The sequence below is a fragment of the Lichenostomus cassidix genome, chromosome 14 (genome assembly GCF_008360975.1).
Source record: "Lichenostomus cassidix isolate B80296 chromosome 14, HeHo_3.0, whole genome shotgun sequence".
Lineage (NCBI taxonomy): Eukaryota > Metazoa > Chordata > Aves > Passeriformes > Meliphagidae > Lichenostomus > Lichenostomus cassidix.
In genome coordinates this window covers 15,461,704-15,484,584 of record NC_139495.1, presented here as the reverse complement: position 1 = coordinate 15,484,584, position 22,881 = coordinate 15,461,704, and the positions used below count along the sequence as shown (strand labels likewise).

Sequence of the window (22,881 nt, the reverse complement as noted above, 5' to 3'; positions counted from 1 at the left end):
AGTAGATAAACTGAGCCAAGGCTGGAAGCCCAGTCCTTTGTTAGTACCATCTCCTGGAGAGAAAGTGTCTTTTGGCAGCAAATGTGGTGGAAACAGACCAGACAATGCTTGAGGACACAGCCAGCCTCAGAGGGGATCTGATGACTCTTGCACAACCTTCCAAGAAGCTTATTGACTCAAACACCTGTACATGATCCAGAATCCATTACAAGGAACTTTTTTCTCTGGCCCAGTTGTTCTATTTTCCCACCCCAGACTCAGAGATGGCTCTCCAAAACTGTGTTGCTGGTCATTCAGGGATGCAGCCTTTACTTCCCTTCTCAGCATTCCTGCTGCTCTACTCTGTCTCCTGCTATGTCCCCAAAGGCTGGCTCCAAAGCAGCCAGTGCTGAGACAGGGGAGCTACAATGAGTGCTGCACTTGCTGCTGCTCAGTGGGTGGAATCAGCATCCTGGGCACTCCAGGGTCCTCACTTGCAGAACCCCAGCATCTCTGGCAGCACTGTCTCCAAAGCCTCAGCTTTTTTTAGTGGCATGCAAAATCTTAGCTAAAGTAGGGGGTCAGTGAGCTTGTCTGAGCACCTTGCTCTCATTGTCCAGCACAGGGAGATAACTGGTTTCCAGGGACCATGAGTACAGGAGACAAAGCACAGGACATGGCTTACTCAGTGAGGTCCTCTATGAGCAACCACGTCCCATATCTGGATACCCTTCACTCCCAACTTCCAGATCCAAGAAGGAGACTTTCCCATCACCTGCTCTGTCATGGGCTGGGACCATGGGCTTCTGTGAGGTCTCCCCTACCTTTTTTAGGATATCAGTGTGATGCTGGAGAGCAGGGTCTCCTGCCATATCCTAGCAGTGGTCCTTGGGCCCTTGGTGGCCTGTGTCCCACTCCAGGGTGCCTGGGAGGAGGCCAAGGTTCTTTGGGCAAGTCACTGAAACTCCTTGGGAGGAATGGTGGGGTGTACAAAAGAAGAGGCAGAATTAGTCTGCTAAAATTCACTGATAGGCTTGGACATGGCTGCAACAGCCCCATCCCACACATCTGTTTCAGGGTTTGGGTCAGACTCATCCAGAGGGAAAAAAAAAAAAAAATGTAGACCGTTTTGCTGTTTGCAAACAGGCCCTGCTTTTTTTTTTTTTTTTTTTTTTTTTTTTGAATGGATTCATTCACTGTCCTCCTGAAAGGGCGATTTTAGCCAATGGCCGGCTCGCAAGGGCTGCCTCCCAGCTCCTCGTGATTTGCTCTTCGTGGCTCTGCCTCTCCGATTGGGCTCCCGGCGCCACATGACGAAGTCCCTTCTCCTTGATGGGGTGTCTGACACTTTTAGGCAGAATACCAAACAGCTCATGCCGAAGAGCAGCCATGTCCCTGGGATGATGCTGCTGTTAATGTTTGGTTTTAATCACCAAGGGGGAGGGGAGCACGGCTTTTGCAGATGAGGCGGCAGCCCTTCTGACACTTCTGGAGTGTCAGTGAGTAAAGCTTTATACTCCCTTATGGAGAGGGTCAGTGTCTTGCTCTGCCGAGCAGCGACTGGGCATGTAGTCGGGTTTGTTATACAAGGACACAGTGAAGGAAAACTGCAAGGGAGTGGAAAGGCAGCCTGAGGTGTATCTTCCTCTACAGAGGAAGCAGAACCTGCACCCTTATACCCCGGCAGCGCTGAGAAGATGGTGAGATGAGACGACCTCTGCCCACTCCACAACGCACATCTGTAGTCAGCACAGGATCAATGAGGTTGGAAAAGACCCCTGAGATCACTGAGCACAGTGTACCCTGGCTTGTGCTGGCACTATTAACCTCAGCAGTGTGGCATGATTTTCATTGTGGTGATGAACAAGGAGCTTGAGGTCCAGCTCAGCTGGAGCTCCTGACCAGCAGTGGTCAGCAGGATGGGCTCACCAGAGCCCTGCTACTGGACCAAGCAGGGTGTGCAGAGAGACTGGTTCTCCCTGATAGTTCCTGGTGGCCATGACAGGCTGTGAAGGCAAGTGACAGCAAATGCTTGGGCTGGCGAAGGAGATGAACACAATTTTACATATTGAGAACAGTCCTGGTTTAACCTGGGCTTAAAGGTTTGAAGCCTCCAGTCCATTCACCTGCCTTTCTAGAAATGATGAGTGATGGGGCCTGAGTCATCACCTGGGCCTGAGTCAGATATCTCAAGAGCTGGCATTGGACATCTGTGAGCTCTGGTCCCGTGATTCTGGGTTACCCTGGCCGAGTCAGCGTGCCAACAGAAACTACATTTCTGGATACTGGCCTTAGTTGAGGGGACGTGAGCTAAATGAGGAAAGGCAGGGTGGGAAAATGAGGATGAAGCATCCTTTGTCAATGGAGACAAAAGAGTTAACCTGCTGCTGGTGTCAAAACCAAACTGGAACGAGAAAAAGGAGTGAAAATCTGACTTCATCCCATGGAGTCAAATGTCAGGAGCCATCCTGAACGCATTGTCTGTCTCAAGAAAAACAGGATCATCTAAATCTGGGGTTCATGCATGGGAAAGCAATTGACCAAGAAGGGCCTTGACATGCAGAAGGAAGAGATGGAGACCTCTGCAGACCTGAGACAGGGGATCTTTTCTTCAGTCAGGCTTTGTAGGGACTGCAAGGAAGAAATCCAGCTGTGATCCAGCCAAGGGAGCTGCCCCTGAACAGCATGTGGTGTTGGAGCAGGTGAGCTGTGGCCAGTGCTGTCTGTGGAGAGGAAAGCTGCCTTTGCTTTGCCATCATGCCAATGGACATATGTCCACAGGACATGCAACATCCCCTAAGTCTCATGGAGCTTCCTTCATCACATGTGCTCTGCCCTGCCTGAAGGAAGAAGCGGTCAAAGGGCTGATCCTCCAGCCTACCACCTTCTGCTTAAGCCTGGAGACTCAGTGTGGAGAAGGGAGACTGCAAAGCACAGGGCTCACTGTGGCTTCACAGGGCATGGGCACAGTTCCCCTGCTGACACCGGGTGAGTGGCAGAATGGCTGGGTGCCCAGGAGTGAGTATGCACAGTCCTGTCAGTGAGTGTCCATGGCCGTGTACAGCTCTTGACAATGTAATGATGAGTGGGACCTGAGTTAGAAGATGGCACCCACCCTCAGTTCTCCGGCCCTTTTCCCAGGCCATGACCCTGGAACACAGGGGGAAAGGCCCGTGTCTTCAGAAGCTGGCACCCACCACATCTTGAGGTTCTGCCGGTTCTGCCTGCTCTGCCCTCTTCTCCCTGCAGCTCGTCCCTTAATCACAAGCAGCTTGGGGATACAATGCAATAACCGCACCAAAGAACCAGACTTGTTCCCCTTTGTCTTTCTCTCCTTTGAGGCTCGGCTCAACTGCCGAGCCATCACGCCCACTGCCTGGCCGTCACATCCCCGACTCACCGTCTCCTGGGGCAGCCGAGCTTGGCATTAGGGGACTGTGCATCGGCACAAGGTGGCGGTGCTCCAGTGCCATGGCAGATAGGCAAGGCAGGGCTGGGTGGGCTGGCACACACTCCAAGGGGCCACCTACTGCTCCCCAGCCCTAGTTCACACCAAGCCCCTTGGCTCTCAGCTATCACGCTTTCACCTCTAGAAAAGCCATCATCTCAAGCGGGACCACTGAGTTCTCCCCAGAGAAGGAGGCAGCCCCCCTCCTCTCTCCAGCACATGGCATGGAGGCTTTTAGGCTGGTTTTCACTGAGTTCACACAAATCTCGCCTTCCCCTTTCCCAACCCCCCCTTCCCGCACAACTGAACTCAGCCATTGAGCCCAGCGAATGGTTTATTTCCCAGGTTAGCACAAAGCAGGGGTCTCTGTGTGCCCCTGGAACCAGCAGAACAAAACGCACAAAGACGTTAGAGGGCCATTTGTAACCAAATCCCAACACACCAGATACTGTTGGGATTATGTCAGAAATATTTTCCCATAATGCCTTCCCCCCATGCTCCCTCCTACAGATGTTCAGCCCCCACACCACAGATGTTGTTCCTCTTGCAAAATGAGCTTTCCCCTTTCTCTCCCAAATGCCCCTGATGTTTTGCACATTGTCTTCACTGAGGTCTCCTTTTCACCCTGGCCTCTGCATCCCTGCCTTTCCCCGGTCCCTCACTGGCAAATATGTGGGACGACCGACCTACCTCCTCATGCGGGGATGAGGGGATGGCTGCAGGGCTCTGTGGGGATGTGGGCTACTGGATGTTACTGTCCCTCTTGCCTTGTCCCCACCCTGCCCATCTCAACAGCTCTCTCCCTGTTTCAACTGTGTGTGACCTCCAGGCTCTGCAGACCCGCTTCATCGAACTGGCTGGACCTCAGTCCCCTCAGACGATGATGGAGGGATATGAGCCAGACCCGTTGGAGGGTCCTGGTGCCTACCCATGGGCTGAGTGTCATGCCGCTCTCCTGTGCTGCATGCCAAGCTGGAGGGGGACAGGGTCTCCTTGCCGCTCCACAGCCAGCTTGGGGGAGTGCATCTCCTCGCTAGCCAGGGCCTTTGGCAGCAGTTTGTTCCTCAGGGATGCTGAGCACGTTTCAGACACCAGAGGGAAAGGACAGACTTTCTCCTCCAGCACCACCAGTCCAAGTGGAACACGCAGGGAAACGGCCTGGCCGCCCGGCAGGACCGTGCTCCAAGCCCTGTGACCGCCGGACAGACAGACAGACAGACAGACCTCCGTTGTCAGAGGGCTCGCACTGCCAGTGCCCCGCTTTCCACTGGGGAAAAGCGCGGCTGTCGGAGCCTGTCCGTGTGGAGCCATCCCGTCTCTGCCTTGCCCTGGCTCCACCAGCTCCGGTGGGAGCGCGGGGATCGGCCCGGCCCGGCCCGCGAGCTGAGGGCACTCCGCGCCATCGCAGGCTCTGCTGACTCCCGCACACACCCAGCGACACCGCAGGCATGGCCTGCCGGACCCGGGGCTCCGTCGCGGCAGCAGGGCCGAGTGCAGGGCTCGTCTCCATTCCTTCCTCCTTTGCTAGTGGCGGCAGCCGAGAAAAAACATTTGTTCCGACACACGCGGGGCTGCCAAGCTGTGTCAGGCGCTTTGATGGCCGGGGCAGTAACCTCGACCGCTTCCTCTGCCAGCGGGAGAGCCGAATCCAAGAGCCGCAGAGCATGGAATCTCCCAAGGACTTCAGATGACGCCTCCAGTCCGGGACACCGCAGCTCTTTTACGCGTTACGAGACATTTCTCTCCCGTCGGTGTTTTTTTTCCCCCAACAGGTTATACACGCAAAGAAATTCCAGAGTGGAATCCCGGCGAGGGAGAAACCGATGGAGCTGTCCCATCTTTTGGGGCATCTCGTGATTTACATCAGCTTAGCCTAGGCAAAGCCCTTTACTCATCACCTGCTCTAAGCAAGAATCTGCTTCTCCGCTGGTCTCCCAGGGAGCTGGACTGCAGCACGGGGTTTTTCTTCAAAGATAGAGTTTATTGCTAAAAATGTTTTGATCAGTGATAGCTCATATTTACATTGATATGTTTTTAAAGGAATATTCAAGTAAACATTTCCAATAGTTTCTGGCATAATCTCTAGCTTTTTTTTTCCTATACACAAATGTTAAAATAAATAAACTGTACACAGAAAATTTCCTTTAACATCTCTACACGACTATATGTATTCCCACACAACAAAACAATTCCACTCTTCCATAGATTTGTCCTTTTCTTTAAAATTTGCCCCTTAATTAATTGTTATACACTTACCAAAAAACCAGAAAAACAAAAAACCACAACTCCTAGAGAGCTTGGCAAATTAGTTCAAACATCAGTGACAAGGTCTGAAGAAGACAAAAAAAAGTACAACACAGAGAAAGAACCGTTCAGGGATGCTACCATTCTTGTTTTTCTTTTTTGTATACCCTCCGCCCCTTTTCTCCTTTTGATAAAATCATCTATACAAGAAATTTCTGCCTTCCCTTCGGCAGGGAAGTGCTTGGGTTCTGCGGGGATGGGTTTAAAATGTGGTCCTATATCTTTAAAATAATAATAATAACAATAATAATTATAATAATAATTAAAAAACAGCTGCAATTTACCCCCCCCTTTTCCTTTAAAATCTCTCTATTTACACGGCTGATAATTTTTTCCTTTTTTTTAAGTTTTTTTTTTTTTTATTTTCCTTTTGTTAGAAGGCTATATACGTATAAAAATAGACATCTGATTGTAGTGCTTTACTGTGCCTTTGGCCTGCCCTGCAGTTCCTGGGTTTGCTTTTCCCTCTTTTGAATAAAATAACATTAAAAGAAGTCCAAGGAAAAAAAAAAACCCAACAAAAAATTAACAACAACAACAAAAAAAAATCAAAACCAAAACAAAACTACCAGCAACAACAAAAAAATCCACCCTAAAAAAACCCCCAAAAGCTGTTCATATTCCCCCACTTTGCTCTGGGGGGTGGGAAAAAAACCACCCCCTAAAAAAACCCACCCCCCAAAAACCACCCGAAAAACCTCCCCCCCCAAAGTGATCCGGAGGAGGAGGGCGGCAGTGCAAGGGGCCGGGGAGGCTTAGCAGGAGCACTTGCACTCGGAGATGAGCGGATACTGCACGGGGATCCAGGTGCAGTACTTCTGACTGGACCAGCCCTGGCAGTGCCAGCGCAGGAAGGTCTTGGTGACCGACTTGACGGGCTTGCAGAACATGCCCTCGGGCAGCGAGCAGGACTTCTCGGCCAGGCAGTTGCCCTCCTTAATGTAGCGCGGCCAGAAGCGCACCCCCAGGTCCTTCCAGGCGTAGAGGACGGGGCAGTGGGTGTGCGCCCAGAGCCACTGCAGCACCTTCCGCCGCGCCTTCTTGCCCAGCCGCAGGCGCGGGCCCCGGGGCGGCCCCAGCTCCAGCCGCCGCAGCTCGGTCGGCAGCGCCGCCCGCCCCCGCCCCGCCGCCGCCGCGGCGCCCGAGGCGTTGGCCGGCCCCGGCACGGCCACGGCCATGAAGCCGGGGTCGAAATGGCTACCCAGCTTCTTCCTTAGCGTCCTCTCGTCCAGGTCCTGCTCCTTGGGGTCGTACTCGGGGTCCGGGTGCTCCACGATGTCCTTGACGGGCAAGTTGTCGCTGGGCGAGGGTCGCAGGCGCAGGAAGGGCTGCCCGCCCGCCGGCAGCCCCAGGCAGAGGCAGAGCAGCAGCGCCCGGATCGCCGTCATGCTCCGGGCGGGCCCCGGCGCTGCTCCCGGCGGGCTCGGCTCCTAGCGCTGCCCGGCGGCGCCCGCCGGCTCCCGGGGGCTCATAAATAGGCAGAGACACCAGTGTCCGGCGGGACCCGTTACTTTAAATAGCCCGGCCGGGGTTGTGTGACAGCCGCATCTGAGGCTCGCCCCGCGCCCGCGGCCGCTGGCTCCCGGGGCTCCCCGCCGGGCCGGCTCCAGCCGCGGTCGGCAGCGCCGGGGGGTCCGAGCCTCCCCCGCGGGGGAGGGCAGGGCACGGCGGCGGCCGAGCCTTCCTCCTCCTCCTCCTCCTCCTCCTCCTCCTCCTCCTCCTCCTCTGCCGCCGCCGCTGCTCTTGCTCGCTCGCTCCCCCCCAAAATTCACAGCGGACTCGTCTCCATCGCCATGGTGACAGCTGGGCCGAGCCCCACGACAGCTCGTCTAGACGGTGTGACAGGGTTTGGCGTGAGACCGGGGCCCGAGAATAAAACCCTCCTTTATAGCCGGGCGCGCCGGGCGAGGGGGCGGGAGGAGGGTCACGGCGCCGGGGCGCTCGGGCGGCCCCTAAGCGGGCACGGCCGGGGCGCGGGGCTCAGGCAGCGGCGGGCGGCGACGGCAGCGCCCGCTGCCCGGCCGGGTTCCTCCTCATGGCGAGCGGCGGGGGCGGCCCGCGGGCCCCCGGGGCATCCTCGGCGCAATGGGACTGGGAGGCGGAGGGTGTCCCCGGCACCGGCTAAGCGGCGCGTCCCTATTCCCTGGCGGCTCCTCGGCGGGGGCGGGCAGGGGCGGGCTCGGCCGCCGCTCAACAGCCCCGGCGACCCATGCTGCTGCCTCTGCCGCTGCTGCTGCCGGTGCTCAGGGGATCCGGTCGTCCCCACCGCGCTCAGCTCATCCAGCCGCGGCTCCGCTCCGTGCCCTGCGCTGCCGGCTCCGCGCGGCGCGGCGCGGTGCAGCCCGGCTCGGCGGGGCTCGGCTCGGTGTCGCTCGATTAGGTTCGGTTCGTCTCGGCTAGGCTCAGCTCGGTGTCGCTTGGTGTCGCGGTATCCCGCCCGCCGCCGCCGCCCGCCCGCCGCGCTCTGCCGCGCCGCCGCTGCCGCCCAAGTTAAATACGCGCCCGGCGCGCGGCCGCCCCGCCCCCGCTGTCACTTTCACCGCTCGCTGAGTGACAGCCAGGTCCTGCCACCACTCCCCCGGAGCCGCCCACCCCGCTTCCCGGAGCCGCATCCCACCTGTGGCCCCGGGCCCCGGGCTCACCGGGAGCCGTCACCCCAGCAGCGGACTCGGCGCGGAGCTCGGGGCTATGGGCCCGGAGCAGCGGGGCACTGCCTGCTCTTGTCGTTCCCTGCCTGCACCAGCCCGGGGTCCTGGGTAGTGGGACAGAGCCCTGGGTAGTGGGACCCTCGCTCTGCCTTTGCCTTCCACAGCCGCTTTGTTGTCCCACCACGTCTGCTTCTCCACAGGAGCCCTGCCGCAATCAAACCCACTTCCAGCTTTATGCAGAGCTTTAGTAGAAGAGGGTACCCTGTTCTTAGAGCCTCTCTGGGGCAGGACCCCAGGGGCAGCACACCAGAGTGGGACCACTCCAGTGTCAGCATCTCTGCACCCTGTGCAAGGGAGTCTGCAGCCTTCCAGGAGCATCACTCGAGAAATAGTATCCCTGCATCCCTCAGTGCAACGTGGTGTGATAACCAGCCAGGTTAAAACAGTGGCTCTTCCTTCACCCCCTTCTCAGCTGTGTGGGGCTACATCTTTTTTTAGAGGAGAGCTGGACCCACAGTCTTTGAGGCATAGAGGCTGCCAGCCTGGTGTGTGTCAACACTGAGAAACCCCAAACCCTCCTCACCTCCTTTACCTCCACATTGTTCAGCACTGAGCTCACACTTGAACAGTGTCCAGAAATTGGACACACAGCTGGTTCCTCCAGGCTGACAGTGTGTAAGAACATTCCTGCCCATGCCAGTCACTTTCTCCCAAAGCCATGAGATAACAAGTTACCCACTGGAGCCAAGGCAGGGCACAGAGGAACCCAGAGGGATCGTGGGGCCAGTTTCTCACCACAATGTGCTTCTGACCAAGCAAAGTGAGAGGCTGCAGCAACAGGTTAGCCCAGAGCATACCCCTGGCACATGCTCACGGTTGTGCAGAGCTGGCTTCACTTACTAGACTAAGTAACAGAGTATCTCCTCCAGGCTTCTGTCTCTTCATTATCCCAGAAATGACAAATGTCGGGTTTAGACAGGAAACGAAAGCAAACCCCCCAAACAGACAGGTTGGACATCCAGTCCTGAGTCTGCATAGAGTCAGAGTATCTGCTGGACTTAGGGGAGACAGAGCTGCTGCACCAGCTTGGGAGCTAATCCCAGTGCATCCCAGTAATTTACAGTGTGCAGGGGTTTAAATGTATCTAGCCTTTCTTCCCTCACTCTGCATTTCTGCTTTCGTTATCCCAGCTTGATTTGCTGAACTTGGAGCTTTTCTTCACTCATTTGTCTCACATACACTCTGCACTTAGAGCCATGAAACAGTACCATTTCACAGCTTTTTCAGCATGAACTCTCAACAATTTGCCAAAGAGATGGGTATTGCTATCCCCTGAGGCTGAATATTATCAGTGAAATGTTCTCATTATCTATTTTCCAACCCCAATGCACATGCAGTGCTTGAAGCAAAGGCAACCTGCATGTATAAGATGTGCTCTGCCTTCACTCGCTGCTGGGTGGGAAAATGCAGTGCTCTCAGCAGTGTCAGAATTAAAGCAAACACAATTGAGAAGCAGCTCAGGGCAGAGACACCCAAGAGTCAGGAATGGGACAATTACTCAGTGAGATGTACTGCTGTTGGCACTGCTGCCTAAGTAAATCTCGGTGAGGGGATTAACATCTGACTGTAATTGTAATAATAAAATCTAACATGTATACAGCATTTTTCGTACTGAAGGATCCCAAAGCACTCAAGTAACTTAACTCCTTCAGCTGTCTCCTGGCCTTTATAAACATGCTTCTTAATCATCCTGCCCCAGGCAAAGATGTCTTTGCTCTGGCCACCCTCACCTTTCTTCGACAGGTCCCCCGTGGGAGAGGAGAGGCTCTCCAGGGTGGGCTGGAGAAGATTTCCTCTTCTGGAGGCAAGATTCCAGGAAAATGGTGCTTGGCATGTTGCAGGGTTAGCGAGGGAGAAGGTACCAATATCTGCAGGGGTCTTGGAAGACTGAAATGGGCTTACTGCCCTGCTCTTGTGCTAGATATAGATGCTAGATTTACGTGCTATATATGCTATATACATGTGCTAGATATGCTAGATATATGTGCTAGATATATATGCCACTGTGAAGCATTTGACTTGGTCTTCTTCTGAACTTTCCAAGGGGGAAAGGGTAAGGAAGACAAGCCCCTAGGCAGGAAATTTCAAGGCTTCATTCTGCAAGGTCTGACATGAGAGCCAAAGGCTCCTTCTCCCTTGCCTTGCCTTGCCTTGCCTTGCCTTGCCTTGCCTTGCCTTGCCTTGCCTTGCCTTGCCTTGCCTTGCCTTGCCTTGCCTTCTTTCTCCCTCTCCCTCTCCTTCTCATCTCTTCCTTCTCTGGCTGCCTGCATGGACCAAGAGGCTGAGCAGTGCTATGCATTCACATATACCTTCCATCTTGCTGCTCCCCTGTGGGCACACAGCCCAGCTCCTGATCTAGCCCTTAATTAAAGGATTTAAAGTTGGAAACGGTACATATCCCATACAGAAAAGCCTTATCAAATAATTCTATGTAAGAAGAAAGATGTGATGTTAATGCACTTTCTGAAGGCTAAAATGGTTACCAGCTGCTTATTTTTGCTTCTTTTCCTTATCTGGCATCCTTTTGCCAGCTAAAGAAGACCTGGCAAATTTTGTGAAGTAAAAGGGCATTTCTATTTCTCGTTTGAAACTGTTTTGACTGGAAGGCTCCATAAGCAAGTAAACTTCAAGTAGCAGCAAATCATAAGTGATACTCTCTTAGCAACAAAGTTTTTCATCTGACAAAGTGTTTTATCTTTTAGCTTGTGTTGGGCAGCATTAATTTAACTCAAAGCCAAGTGCAGAAATACTGAGCAAAACTGTGTTTTTTACAAAGTCATTCCCATTCCTTCAGCTGTAGGCACAGAAGCTTCATATCCGCACCTGAAACTTTGGAAAAGTCTGTTGCCAAAACCAGGAGCACAGGAAACCCACACTTGGGAAGATGAAACTGAGAGGAGAGAATTGAAACGAATTGAAGAGAGGGAGAGAAGAGGAGAAGAGAGGAGGGGAGAGGAGGGGAGGGGAGGGGAGGGGAGGGGAGAAAGGAGAAGAGAAAAGGAAGAGAAGAGAAAAGAGAAGAGAAGAGAAGAGAAGAGAAGAGAAGAGAAGAGAAGAGAAGAGAAGAGAAGAGAAGAGAAAAAGCGGGGAAAAGAGAAGAGGAGAACACAACTCCCAGCCAAATGTACTTGGTCTGTTTTGGTTGTTTTCTTCCTGCTGCTTTCTGTGTGTTTAAGTTTTCCAGGCTCTCTTTATGCTTGAGATGGGCTGGCATGGCAAATATGAAGAAAGGCTTGGGTCTGACAAGACAAAAGCCCTAATTTTCACTTAAAGAACCAAAAAATCCCAATGGTGCACCAGGTTTTCATTAGCGATATGTTTATTTTCCAGTAGAAATACATAACCCTGCTCTCATCAGTGAGTCTAAAGGAGCAGGGCTCAGAGTCTGCCACGGCAAGTGGCTGGCAGGGCTCCATGGGCAGCCTCGGCAGCAGCTCAGTCTCCTGCTGTCTGCTGCAAGCAGGACACATTCGGAGCCTGAGAGCAGCTGGCTGGCCCCAAATCCCGGTGAAGGTGACAGGGACAGCAAAGGCCACATAGCCGCTGGTGCTGGTGGTGACTCGGCACCTCTGTGTAGTGTGTTTTCAGCTGGCCAAATTCTCCTGGGGCAAAAATGTCACCATAAAGGTCAAATGAATGGAACATGGACACACAGACACATACAGTGCCCCTCATTTTCATCATAGTGCTCCTGAGATTTAATTTTTGTAACTAGTTCAATCGCCCTGATTTTAATGAAGTTACTCAGCAGTTCACCTGTTTCTCTTCATGAGAATGGGATAGGTTGAGATATGGGATGTAAAGAAAGGTGGTCCCAGTCACCTTCTGCTAAAACCTCTATTGGTCTTGGACCTGCCCTGTTCACCCCTACTGTCTCCTCCTCAGTCCTGGGCCACCAGCCCCAGCAACCCCCTTTGGCTGCCTACTGCTGCCCCTCCCCTGTGGGACCAGGAAGGAGCATCTGGCAAAGGTCTCCTCTAAAAGCCAAGCTAGCAGTGTCCCAGTGGAACCCCCCAGCTGCTCCTGGGAGATCAGCACTCACCATACACTGAGTTCAGATGTTCCAAAAAGCTGATGGGAAAGAAACCCCACTCGGAAACTCCGAGGAGGAGATTACTTGGGGGTTAGGGGATTAACCCTAACCCTAGCCCTAACCCTCAGAAATACATTTTCTCTATATCAGGTAGGGCGGTTTTACTATTCTAAGCCTCCTGGGATCCTTTCTTGCCTTAATCATGATATATTTTTATGTTCTTAAATCTCCTTGTGCCTTTTTCCTCTTGGCATCATGCCAAGGGATTGTGCAGTGCCGGCTGCACTTACTAGACTAAGTAACAGAGTATCTCCTCCAGGCTTCTGTCTCTTCATCATCTCAGAAATGACAAATGTTGGGTTTAGACAGGAAATGAAAACAAACCCCCCAGAATAGACAGGCTGGACATCCAGTCCTGAGTCTGCATAGAGTCAGAGCATCTGCTGGACTTAGGGGAGACAGAGCTGCTGCACCAGCTTGGAAGCTAATCCCAGTGCATCCCAGTAATAATGGCATCATGATTTTGTGTTGCCTCACCCCTTTCCAGGTTAGTGGTGGAGTCACCATCCCTAGAAGTGTTCAAAAACCATATCGATATGGCACTTGGGGACATGGTTTGGTGGTGGCCTTGGCAGTGCTGGGGTAATAGTTGGACCTGATTATCTTAGGAGTTGGAAAGCTAACCTAAAGGAATCTATGATTCTGTGATTAGTGTTCAAACTTACTTCTTGCCACAGACCAAGCCCAGTATCTCCCTGTTTTCTGTGGAGCTGTACCTTCTGTTTCCCTTTGACTGCCTTGAGATGGTCCTTCAGCATTTGCACTGTGATGCCCGCTCTGTGCACTGGCTGCAGCACTTGGATCTACCATACTTGATGCCACTCACTTCAATGCCCCATTTCCCTGTTGACCCTGAGACCTCTAAAATTACTCTACCAGTTCCACTTAACAGTCAGCCCAATTTCTGGCACATTTTTGGCAGTGCCTCATGTTACAAAGGCTTTTGAAAACCCTGCCCTATCACCATTACATGGGAAGCAGTCCAAGGTGGTGGTTACCTCTCTCCTCTCTACATCCTTGAGTTGGTTCCATCCAATTTACTATGGCCTATAGCCTGGACAACCAGGAGAGCTGATGTCCAAGGTGGTAGAGAAGGCAGCTCTGAGCTAAAGGTTTGGGTGCTCTCAACCAGTTCCTAGTGATTACAACATTCCCCAGCCGATGGGCTGTATTGACCAGGCTGGGGTCTGTACACAACATGGCATGGAGGAAGCAGGAAGTTGTTTCACTGCAGCCATCAGCAGGTTTGCTGTCATTCATCCAGTAAATATTCACATTCATCAGTTGCTGTGGTCCAGCGCATGTGGGAAGGAGATCTCACCCTCCAGCAAGGGAATCTGCAGAAGGAAAGTCCCTGCAGCTCAAAGCATCCACCACACATCCTGGGGGCTTGGGAAAAGCTGAGATACCAGGATGGAGCCCTCTAAAACCCTGCAGGATGAACTCTTCTCTCCCAGGGGACCTGGAGGAACACTGCTCAGTGCAGAGACCAGGAATGATCCCTGGACATCTGCCAACATTAAAAAACACCAACATGGAGCTCTGAGGTTTCTACCCACTTGGCATACATCTGTCACCACATGTGTTGACACAGAGCAATGCTGCCACGTCATGTTGTACGTGGCAGTTGCTGTCAACACCAGTCCAGGGCAGACAGAACTGCTCAGGGCAGCTATTTTTTGAAAATGTCTTGAATAAAGGGCTGGAGCAAACCTTGGGGACACAGCCTGCCACTAAAGGGGGTCATGCCAGGGAGCAGCTCTGGCTCGGGGACTCCTGAGACACTGCCCAGGGAGAATGTGTGTAAACCAAAGACAAATGACCAGCCATAGGCCAGTCTAGTGACACCAGGCTTCGAAAAGTTTGCCACCCCTTCCTTTCTGCTTGGACAAGCCTTTTGCTGCTCTGGAATACAGAAAGACCTGGTGGCCAGTGTTGGGAACTCTTACTAGGCAAATAAATAGGGCACAGAATCATTAAGGTTGGGAAAAACCTCTAAGATCATCAAGTTCAACCATTAACCTGTCACTGCCAGGTCCAATGACAAGCCACAGCCCTGCACAGCACATCCAGCCATTGCCCAACAGGAATGGGAATCTGTGAGTAATCTCCTCCAACTGCAGCTGGATCAAAGATTCACAGCACATTCCCCAGCCCCCTCCCCTTCCAAACAGCCATGCCCCAGAAAATGCTGCTGAAGGACACAGCATTTTCTTTCCACTGCCTCTTCTCACCTTTCCTCAGTGATGTCTGAAGTTCTCTGTCCTGCAGGGCTCTGGCAGGTTGGTCCCAGCCCATGCTCGATCCCTTCCCCAAACCAACTGCTCCAGGCTCCTACCTGGATGCAGGCATATATCCCATCACAGTGATCCCATCACAGACAGCTTGAGGGTGAAGGAGCACCAGCAATGATGCTTCCAAGGACACCAGGTTGTGGCTGTAACTGATGTGGGATGGAGGGCATGGCTGTGACTGATGTGTGTTGGAGTGACCTCAGGATGCTCCAGCTCAGCTGACAGCCAGGACAGGGCTCAGTGCTGGCTGACTACCCCATCCAGGGTGCACAGGCAATAGCCAGAGGTTCAGTCACCTGCACTCAACCCTATTCCCCTTGCACCAGCTAGTGCACTGCTACACAGGACACCTCGTGCTGATGTTCCATGGCACCTGGGTGACCTGCCACCCTTCATCTGCCTCTGCAGCTGAAACTGCATGTGCTCCCCAGCAGGGTGCCCTAAGCACACCCCATCTTCCCCGGACAAAGGAGTTGCACTAAAGGCAAATGTGCATGGGTGAAATTTTAACTTTTTTTCTTCCTCTTCAAGGCTTTTTTAACCTTTAAGGAATTTTTATCTTCTTTGAGTTTTTTCTTCTTCAAGTATTTCTCCAGTGGGGGGCCCCAAGAGGCAAAGATATGCTCTCATAACCATGTTGAGATGCTGCCTGTGGGACTGCCTTGCCAGCTGACAGAGTGGGTGACTTGTGCCCCTCACTCCAGGACACTGTGGCATCTCAGAGCACCTTGCTCCAAGCTCACACACATGCACAGCCTTTGCTGGGTCATTCCTAGAGAGCCACTCCAACCTACTCACTAGCTTTGGGAAGCTACATCCCAGAGATTCTCCCAAGGAGAGGCATCTCCTCCTTCCAGTACTGCTTCCCTCCATCATCAAAGCATCAGAGGAGGGCAGGTCTAGGAGGGTCCAACCGCTTAAATCACCAGGAGTCAGGGAACCTCAGTGTCTTTACGGATCTGGGCCCAGTGCCCACCAAACGAAGGCCAGAGGAGGCCAGAGCAATCCTAGAAGATTGTGTTCAGGGGCTACTACTGCAAATCCTGGTGCTTTTCCAGGACAAGGGTGATTTCTGGGGTCCCTGGGTTTTCTTCCTCCTGTTTCATGTAGCTCCAGGAGGGACATTTCTCAAGGCAGTGACATGGGTCCCTGCCCAGGAGAAACTAATGGAAAGCAGCAGAAGACATGAACTGACACAGGATGGAAAACAGGATCCTATGTCAGTTTTTGGTCTTGTGATGTCCCTGAGGAGGTCACTTTTCATAGACTCACAGAATGTCCTGAGTGGGAAGAGACTCACAGGGATCATTGAATGAAACCCCTGAACCTGCACAGACAGCCCAACAATCCCACCCTGTGCATCGCTGAGAGCATTGTCCAAATGCTCCTGGAGCTCCGGCAGCCTTGGGGCTGTGCCAATTCCCTGGGGAGCCTGGGCAGTGCCTGATCACCCTCTGGGGGAAGAACCTTTTCCTCATATCCAGTAAAGTCTCCCTCGGGTCTGTTCCTCCTTCTCCACAATGCCAGCAGAGTTGACTCCACACTAGAAGCTGGAGGGGAAAGTCCTTTCATGTTTAAATCCCAAGGGAGTTAGCTGTGCCCCTGAGAGTGATTAGCACTGAGCTACCTCGTCCCTCAACAAAGCCCATCCCAAAGCTAGGAGGGGCAGAGCAGGGCTGCCGCTGTTCAGGAGATTCTCCTCATGGAAGAGATTTCTTTCCACTCTTTTCACAGTCTAGGGAGGAAACCTGGTACCAACTTGGAGCATCCTCTGGAGCTGGAGGTCACACCAGCTCTGAGCAGTCTCCTGCCTTTTGTTTTCTCCCACAGTCTTGTTCCCAGACAGCCAGGAATCTTGCTGCTGCAGATGTTCCACCTGGAATTTCTTCCTCCCATTTGAAAGCTGAATTTATTTCAGCCACAGGAGACACGATTATACATTTGACAAAGGGCTTTCTAACTCAAGACACAGAGCATCCCAGCTTTCCTGTGCACAGACCAGAAGTCCTTCTACCTGCTTCAAAATCTGTGGGAAGAACAGCTTTCCAGCTTTCCTTGAGCTTTTGTCAAATCCCTGGGGGAGTTTATATTGCACCCATGCAGCCTCCTCTCATTTGTGTTCTGCCAGTCTATTTTTTTTTCTCTTGATTCAACTCCAGCTTTACTTGTCGTGGTTTAACCAGCATACTTGTCCGTGAGATGCTGTGGAGATGCAGGGAGATAAACACAGAGCCAGGTGACTCAAGGACCTGGCAGGAAGGGAGCTGGCACAGCCAGGAGGTGAGTGCCAAATCCTCCCTAAATTCCTGTTTGGGAAAGTCTGCCTGTGAATAGCAATTCAATGTAATAACGTCATCTCTGACTGGTTCTAGCTGTCCCTTCAGAGCCTGAGGAGCACGACTCCAGGGGAAGAGCAGCTGTTGTGGAGCAGAGGGAATGAGCATCCCGGAGCACAGCCAGGGCAGGCAGGGAGGGCTTGCAGGACCAGCAGCACATCCGAGTGCCCACAAAGTGCTCCTCATCCCTAGACTTCTCCAGACAAGAGGGCTTGGATGGGAGCTTCAGCTCCGCATTCAGAACCTGTTGATATGGCAGTAGCCAGGGCTTGGGCTGTACCTCGGGTGCTGCTGCCTGAGCTGGGCTTCACTGCCCTCCCCTGAGACAGCCGGTGTAGCTCACAGGGCCAGAACCTGAGAAGGCATTTGCATTTTAGCCCAGATTTTCCCAGTTAATCAGGACCCTTCAGTCTAGTCGCTTGCTTATTTTTTTAAAGCAATGAAAGAGATTTCCCAAATCCAGGCGGCTCTAAGGTTACACACAGGCAGAGACACCATCAGTCTCTGTCACTCATTCGCTCTGGCTGGAAAGTTGGCAGCAAAGGAGTTCAAATGCAGGAGCAGTGGAGCCGAGCCTGGCTCCAGCCCTTGGTGGGTGCGTGGAGCTGCTGCTCTGCCCTGAGACATCTCGCTCCCCCTCAGCCCACAGAAATGTTGCAAAAGATGCTGATTCGCATCCAGAAGCTCACGGATCTTTGACGTGGCCTTTGTCCTGATGGACATTTCAGAGAGCATCAGCAAAGAAGGAGCAGAGGGAGGGAACAACTTGTAAGGAATAACATAGAGTTGGGGATAGCTGTGAAATGTCTGCTTCAGTGTGAGAATGGGTGCTTCGGTGCCTTCCCACTCAGGAGAGAAATGCCTTCTGTTCATGCCACCCTGAATGGGCTCTCGCAGGAGAAAGAGAGAGCTCTTTGTGAAACACTGGATCATCATCCTCAGAGCCCTCTGAGACTGAAGGTCTCATCTGGGGACAGACACTGTCAGGCAGAGAGGGCAGTGCCTGCCTGTAGGGTGGCCAGAGGAGGGGAGAAGCCCCAGCACTATCTGGTTCTTGATGGGTTCCTTGGCAGGCAGGACTCTTCACCCACTGTTTCAGCAAGCAGTGGGAGTGAATCTTGTGCAGCCCCTGCCCATGAAGCCAGCCACTGCAGGTACCATGGGGACCAGGACATGCACCACAGGAGAGGGACACAAGCACTTGTTGCAAGAGACTGGAAGTGAACTGGAGAGGGACAACTGCACCTGCAGCTTTGTCCCTTGACATCTGCATGGAGTCCCCAGCTCACCTTCCCCAGCTGATCAGGAACAGATGAAACTCTCCTTAATTTGATCTAAATTGAGGACAAGTCTTGATTGCCTGAACCTGCATTTAACAAAAAAGTGATAAGATATTCCTCTGAAAAATTTGATTCAGCACTCTCTAGACTTTCCTGCTCCAGCATCTGGCTGTCTACAGGGAATATGATTTGCAGAGTGGAGGTGAGGAAGGGGTATGAGAGGTGACCCCTTGCAGCATGCAGCATCTGAGGTCTTAGAAGGCAGGGTGATGCAGACAGAGAGGATGTGAGTTCCTTGCTGGAGAAGAGTAAGGAAGGCAGCACCTGCTGCAGGAGCACATCCTGTCCTTTCCTCCATGCTGATATGCAGCCCAGACCTGAAACTGCTCCAGGTCACAGCAGAGAGTTGGCAGTTTTTTTCCAGTGAGGAGTCATTTATTGATGTTCTGCACCAAAGGATGTTCCTTGTTATTCAAGCCAACTTCAACTAACCAAGTCAAACTTACAGTCATGCTTCTTAGTGCCTTCAGACATCCACAGTCCTTGTCCCATTCCCTCCTCGTCACCACCAGAGTTCCTGCTGTGTTCTTGCACTCCTGACTCCTGCACCAAGCCAGAACCAATAGTAGTGCAAGTAAGAGACAACATAAGCCTGTTATTTGTTCCTATGCCAGGAGCACTGATTAGACCTGGCTAGAGACTGGCCATGCTGCAGCTGGCTGGAGCCAGGTTTTGTGGGTGTACTGAATGGGATAATCTACTAAAATTATCTTATTCTGTAGCTCATCACCTTGTCTGTCTTGTTTTGTAACTCTTCAGCTTATCTGGAAAGATTTGGACACCGGTTATTCAAACAGCGCTGTTTGAAAGTTGACGCGTCCCCTTGGCTCACAAGAGACTACAGTTAGATATACCAGCAGTGATGTTAAAGAGGGATGTTTACATCTGTGTAAATCACAGAATCACTTCCAAGCCAACTGGCTTGGATTGGAGGGACCTTAAAGTTCATCTTGTCCCACCCCCTGCCATTGGCAGGAACACCTCCCACTATCCCAGGTTGCTCCAAGCCCTGTCCAGCCTCGCCTTGGACACTTCCAGGGATCCAGGACCAACCACATCTTCTCTTGTTCTCAGCTACCAACATTCGATCTCATACGAACACATGCACTGTCTGGAGTTCCCAAAGCAACAACCTGGACCAGACTGTCAGCAATGGCAGAAAAAGCCCTGAGGATACACATTGCAACCCTCTTCCAGGCAGCTCCACTCCAGGGCAACCTGGCAGCACATGCTCCAGGTTTTCCTGCTGCAGCTCTGCTCAGCTGCATCAGCTCTGCCACAGCCCATCTGCTTCTCTTCTTTCTGGGACCCTGCTTTGCCTCAAGGCTTCACTCTGGTGTCACACACCCACTGACTCCTTGCCCCAAGCTTCCTATCTCCTGCTGGTGACACGAGCTGCCCCAGGACCCTTACTGCCCACAAATCTGTTGATTTCACACTCCTAGGCCCCATCCAGGTCTCCCAGATCCACTCTCTGCCGCAGCAGGCTGGCAAGGCTTATCACCCAGCCCAGATCCTCCAAGAACCTCCATCTGCACTGGGCACAAGCATTATGTTTGCTTTCAACTCGAGGGAAGCTTCATGCCATTCCCAAGGGATTGGCATGAAGTTGTGTCATGGGAGGGTTAGGTTGGATGTCAGGAAAAGGTTCTTCCCCCAGAGGGTGATCTGGTGCTGCCCAGGCTCCCCAGGGAATGGGCACAGCCACGAGGCTGCCAGAGCTCCAGGAGTGTTTGTACAATGCTCTCAGGGATGCACAGGGTGGGATTGTTTGGCTATCTGTGAAGGGCCAGGAGGTGGACTCAGTGATCCCTGTGGGTTCCTTCTGACTCAGGAGATTCTGTGATTCTGTAACTCCCAATGTGTTCCACTGAGGTCAGCCCTGGCTGCCTGCCTCCAAAGACTCATTCAGCTAAAAGGACACGAGCCATAGGAGTCCCAGCATTTTGCTGACTAATTTCCGGTGGAATCAGGAAGCTGGGGTTACAGGGAGAAGTTATGAATGAAAGGAGCCGGCACTGGGTTCCACACAGACCAAAGGCATTACTATCCTACACGACCTGTAATTAAATTGTGGAGCTCATGGCCGCAGGATGCCATGCAGGCCAAAAATACACACAGCTTTGAAATGAGATTAGACAAATTCAATGAGGGCAGACTCGTGGTGGCTGTTACACGCATACCACTCCTGGCTCAGGAAGTTGGTAAGGCATCAATTGCTGGAAAATGGAAGGGTATCACAAGGGCAGATCTCCTGCCTCTATCTGCCTGCAATTTGTCACTGTTGCTGGCTGGGACTGAGCTGGCTTGGCTGACCCAGCCCACACTGCTGCTCTCCCTGTACAAAGGATGGTAGTGGGAGTTTTGGGGGTCCTGACACCTGGCCTGGTCCCATCTGTATGCTCTCCTGCATTGCCCCTGAGTTGCCTCTCCCAAACCTCTAAAAACAGGGCTCAAACCCCTCCTGTTGCACAAAACTACCCAGAGATGCTGCTGCTGCTGCAAGGTGAGGAGCTCCTGACCCTCTGTGCCCTGACACTTTCACAAGCCCATGAACCCTTTGAGCTTGTCCTGTCATCACACACTGGGGAGCTCCTGGGATGGATGAGCACCAAGTCAAATCCCCGCCTTCCCCACTGAGACTGGTACTGCTGAGTACGTGCTCTTCCCAGCTCCCAGAAATAAAATCTCTGTCTCTGCAGGTGTCTTACCAGCAGCCTTGGGGTGCTGCTGGCACAGAACCGACCCTGGTGCTGTCAGTGTCTGGCTGAGACCATATCCCATCCTGGCAGACTCCCAGGGCAGGCAACCCAGATATGCCATGAGGCTGACAGCAGGGTTGTGGTCCTAGGAGTGGGCAGTCACTCCAAACCACACTGTGTGCCCCAGCACATGCTGCTGCCCCTCTCCATCCGTACTGGGCTCAGTCTTTGCACACCCGGGGATTTCTCCAGGCTCCTTCATCTCTCTTCTCCCCTAGCACTGTGTCCTCTTCCCTACACTGCAGGGGTTTTTCAGGTCCTCTGGATCGCAGTGGGCTCAGTTTCAGGAATCTTGCTCTGCTGTCAGTTCTTTTGGCTGGAGTCCCCACTCTTGATGCCTTCTTCACTGTATCTCTACAATATCCCTTGGCCTGAATGGACAGACACAGTGGAGTGTGTCCAGAAAAGGAAACAGAGCTGGGGAAGGGGCTGGAGCACCAGGAGCAGCTGAAGGAGCTGGGAGGCTCAGCCTGGAGAAAAGGAGGCTCAAGGGGGACCTTCTGGCTCTCCAAAACTCCCTGACAGGAGGGTGCAGCCAGGGGGAAGTCGGGCTTTGCTCTCAGGGAACAGGGAATAGGATGAGAGGAAATGGTCACAAGTTGTGCCAAGGGAGATTTTGATTGAATAATAGGAAAAGTTTCCTCACTGGATGTGTGGCCAGGCATTGGAACAGGCTGTCCAGGGAAGTGGTGGAGTCACCATTCTCAGAAGTGCTAAAAAAATTACGTAGATTTGGGACTTGGGTACAGGGTCTGTGGTGGTCTTGGCAGTGTGGGGTTAATGGTTGGACTCAGTGATCTTAGAGGACTTGTCCAACCTTAGTGATTCTGTGATTTTTTGAAGGATTCCACAATCAAGGCCCATGCTGTCTCAGACAGCAATGCCTTGTCAATGTACCCATCGCTCCAGGATCCAGAGATGCTCTGTTTCCTCAATGTCTTCTGCTTATCTGGTTGTACCCTCTAGTCTGGCCCGTGTGTTTATGCTTGTGGTCTGGTTTAGAATGCTGGGCAGGGAACATGGGAATGCTGGCCTGGCCATGGTGCCATGCATGTGGACAGGCTGGTGCAGGGGATGAGGCACAGCATGCAGCCTCTTCTCCCAGGAGTTTCCTTCACCCTTCCTGGCATAGGTAAGAAGGGCTGGATCCTCTATGGAAAGTGAAGGAATAAAATTCTGATAAAGACTTTGGGGTTTGTTTTTGGTTTTCAATCAATCATCAGGAAAAAAAAAAGCTGACACATTAATAAGACACTCCCTTGAGGAATTAGGCAAAAAGCTTGGAGCTGCTGAGGAAGAAACTGAGGGAAAATACTGTTTCTTTATATAAAACAGGAGAGGGGCCATGAACATGAAGAATCTGGATTTGTGTGGGTTATTTTTGAGACATAAAACGCTATCATCTTAAGCAGAGGGTGGTTAGAAAGGTGTGAGAGTATTTGTGAAACATCCAGTCCTGAAGAAACTGAGAAAAGACATGTGTGCCTGGATGGCCTGTGTGCTCACAGGCTTGTCCTTCAGTGCTGCCCTGATGACTCTGCCTGAAAACAGTCAGCCTGAACATAGGGAGGACACAGCAGCTGTATGAAGGCGTTTGAAGCAGGAAGGGTGTAGGTG

General features: G+C 52.6%; 1 protein-coding gene across 1 annotated transcript; it reads right to left on the bottom strand.

The window, feature by feature from the left end:
- Positions 1 to 3,743: 3,743 nt before the first annotated feature.
- On the bottom strand, positions 3,744 to 8,198 carry LOC146430984 (noggin-2-like). The gene has a single exon (XM_085075240.1). It carries the CDS (start codon positions 7,117 to 7,119, stop codon positions 6,487 to 6,489), a length of 633 nt encoding a protein of 210 aa, XP_084931366.1. The 5' UTR covers positions 7,120 to 8,198; the 3' UTR covers positions 3,744 to 6,486.
- Positions 8,199 to 22,881: the final 14,683 nt, after the last annotated feature.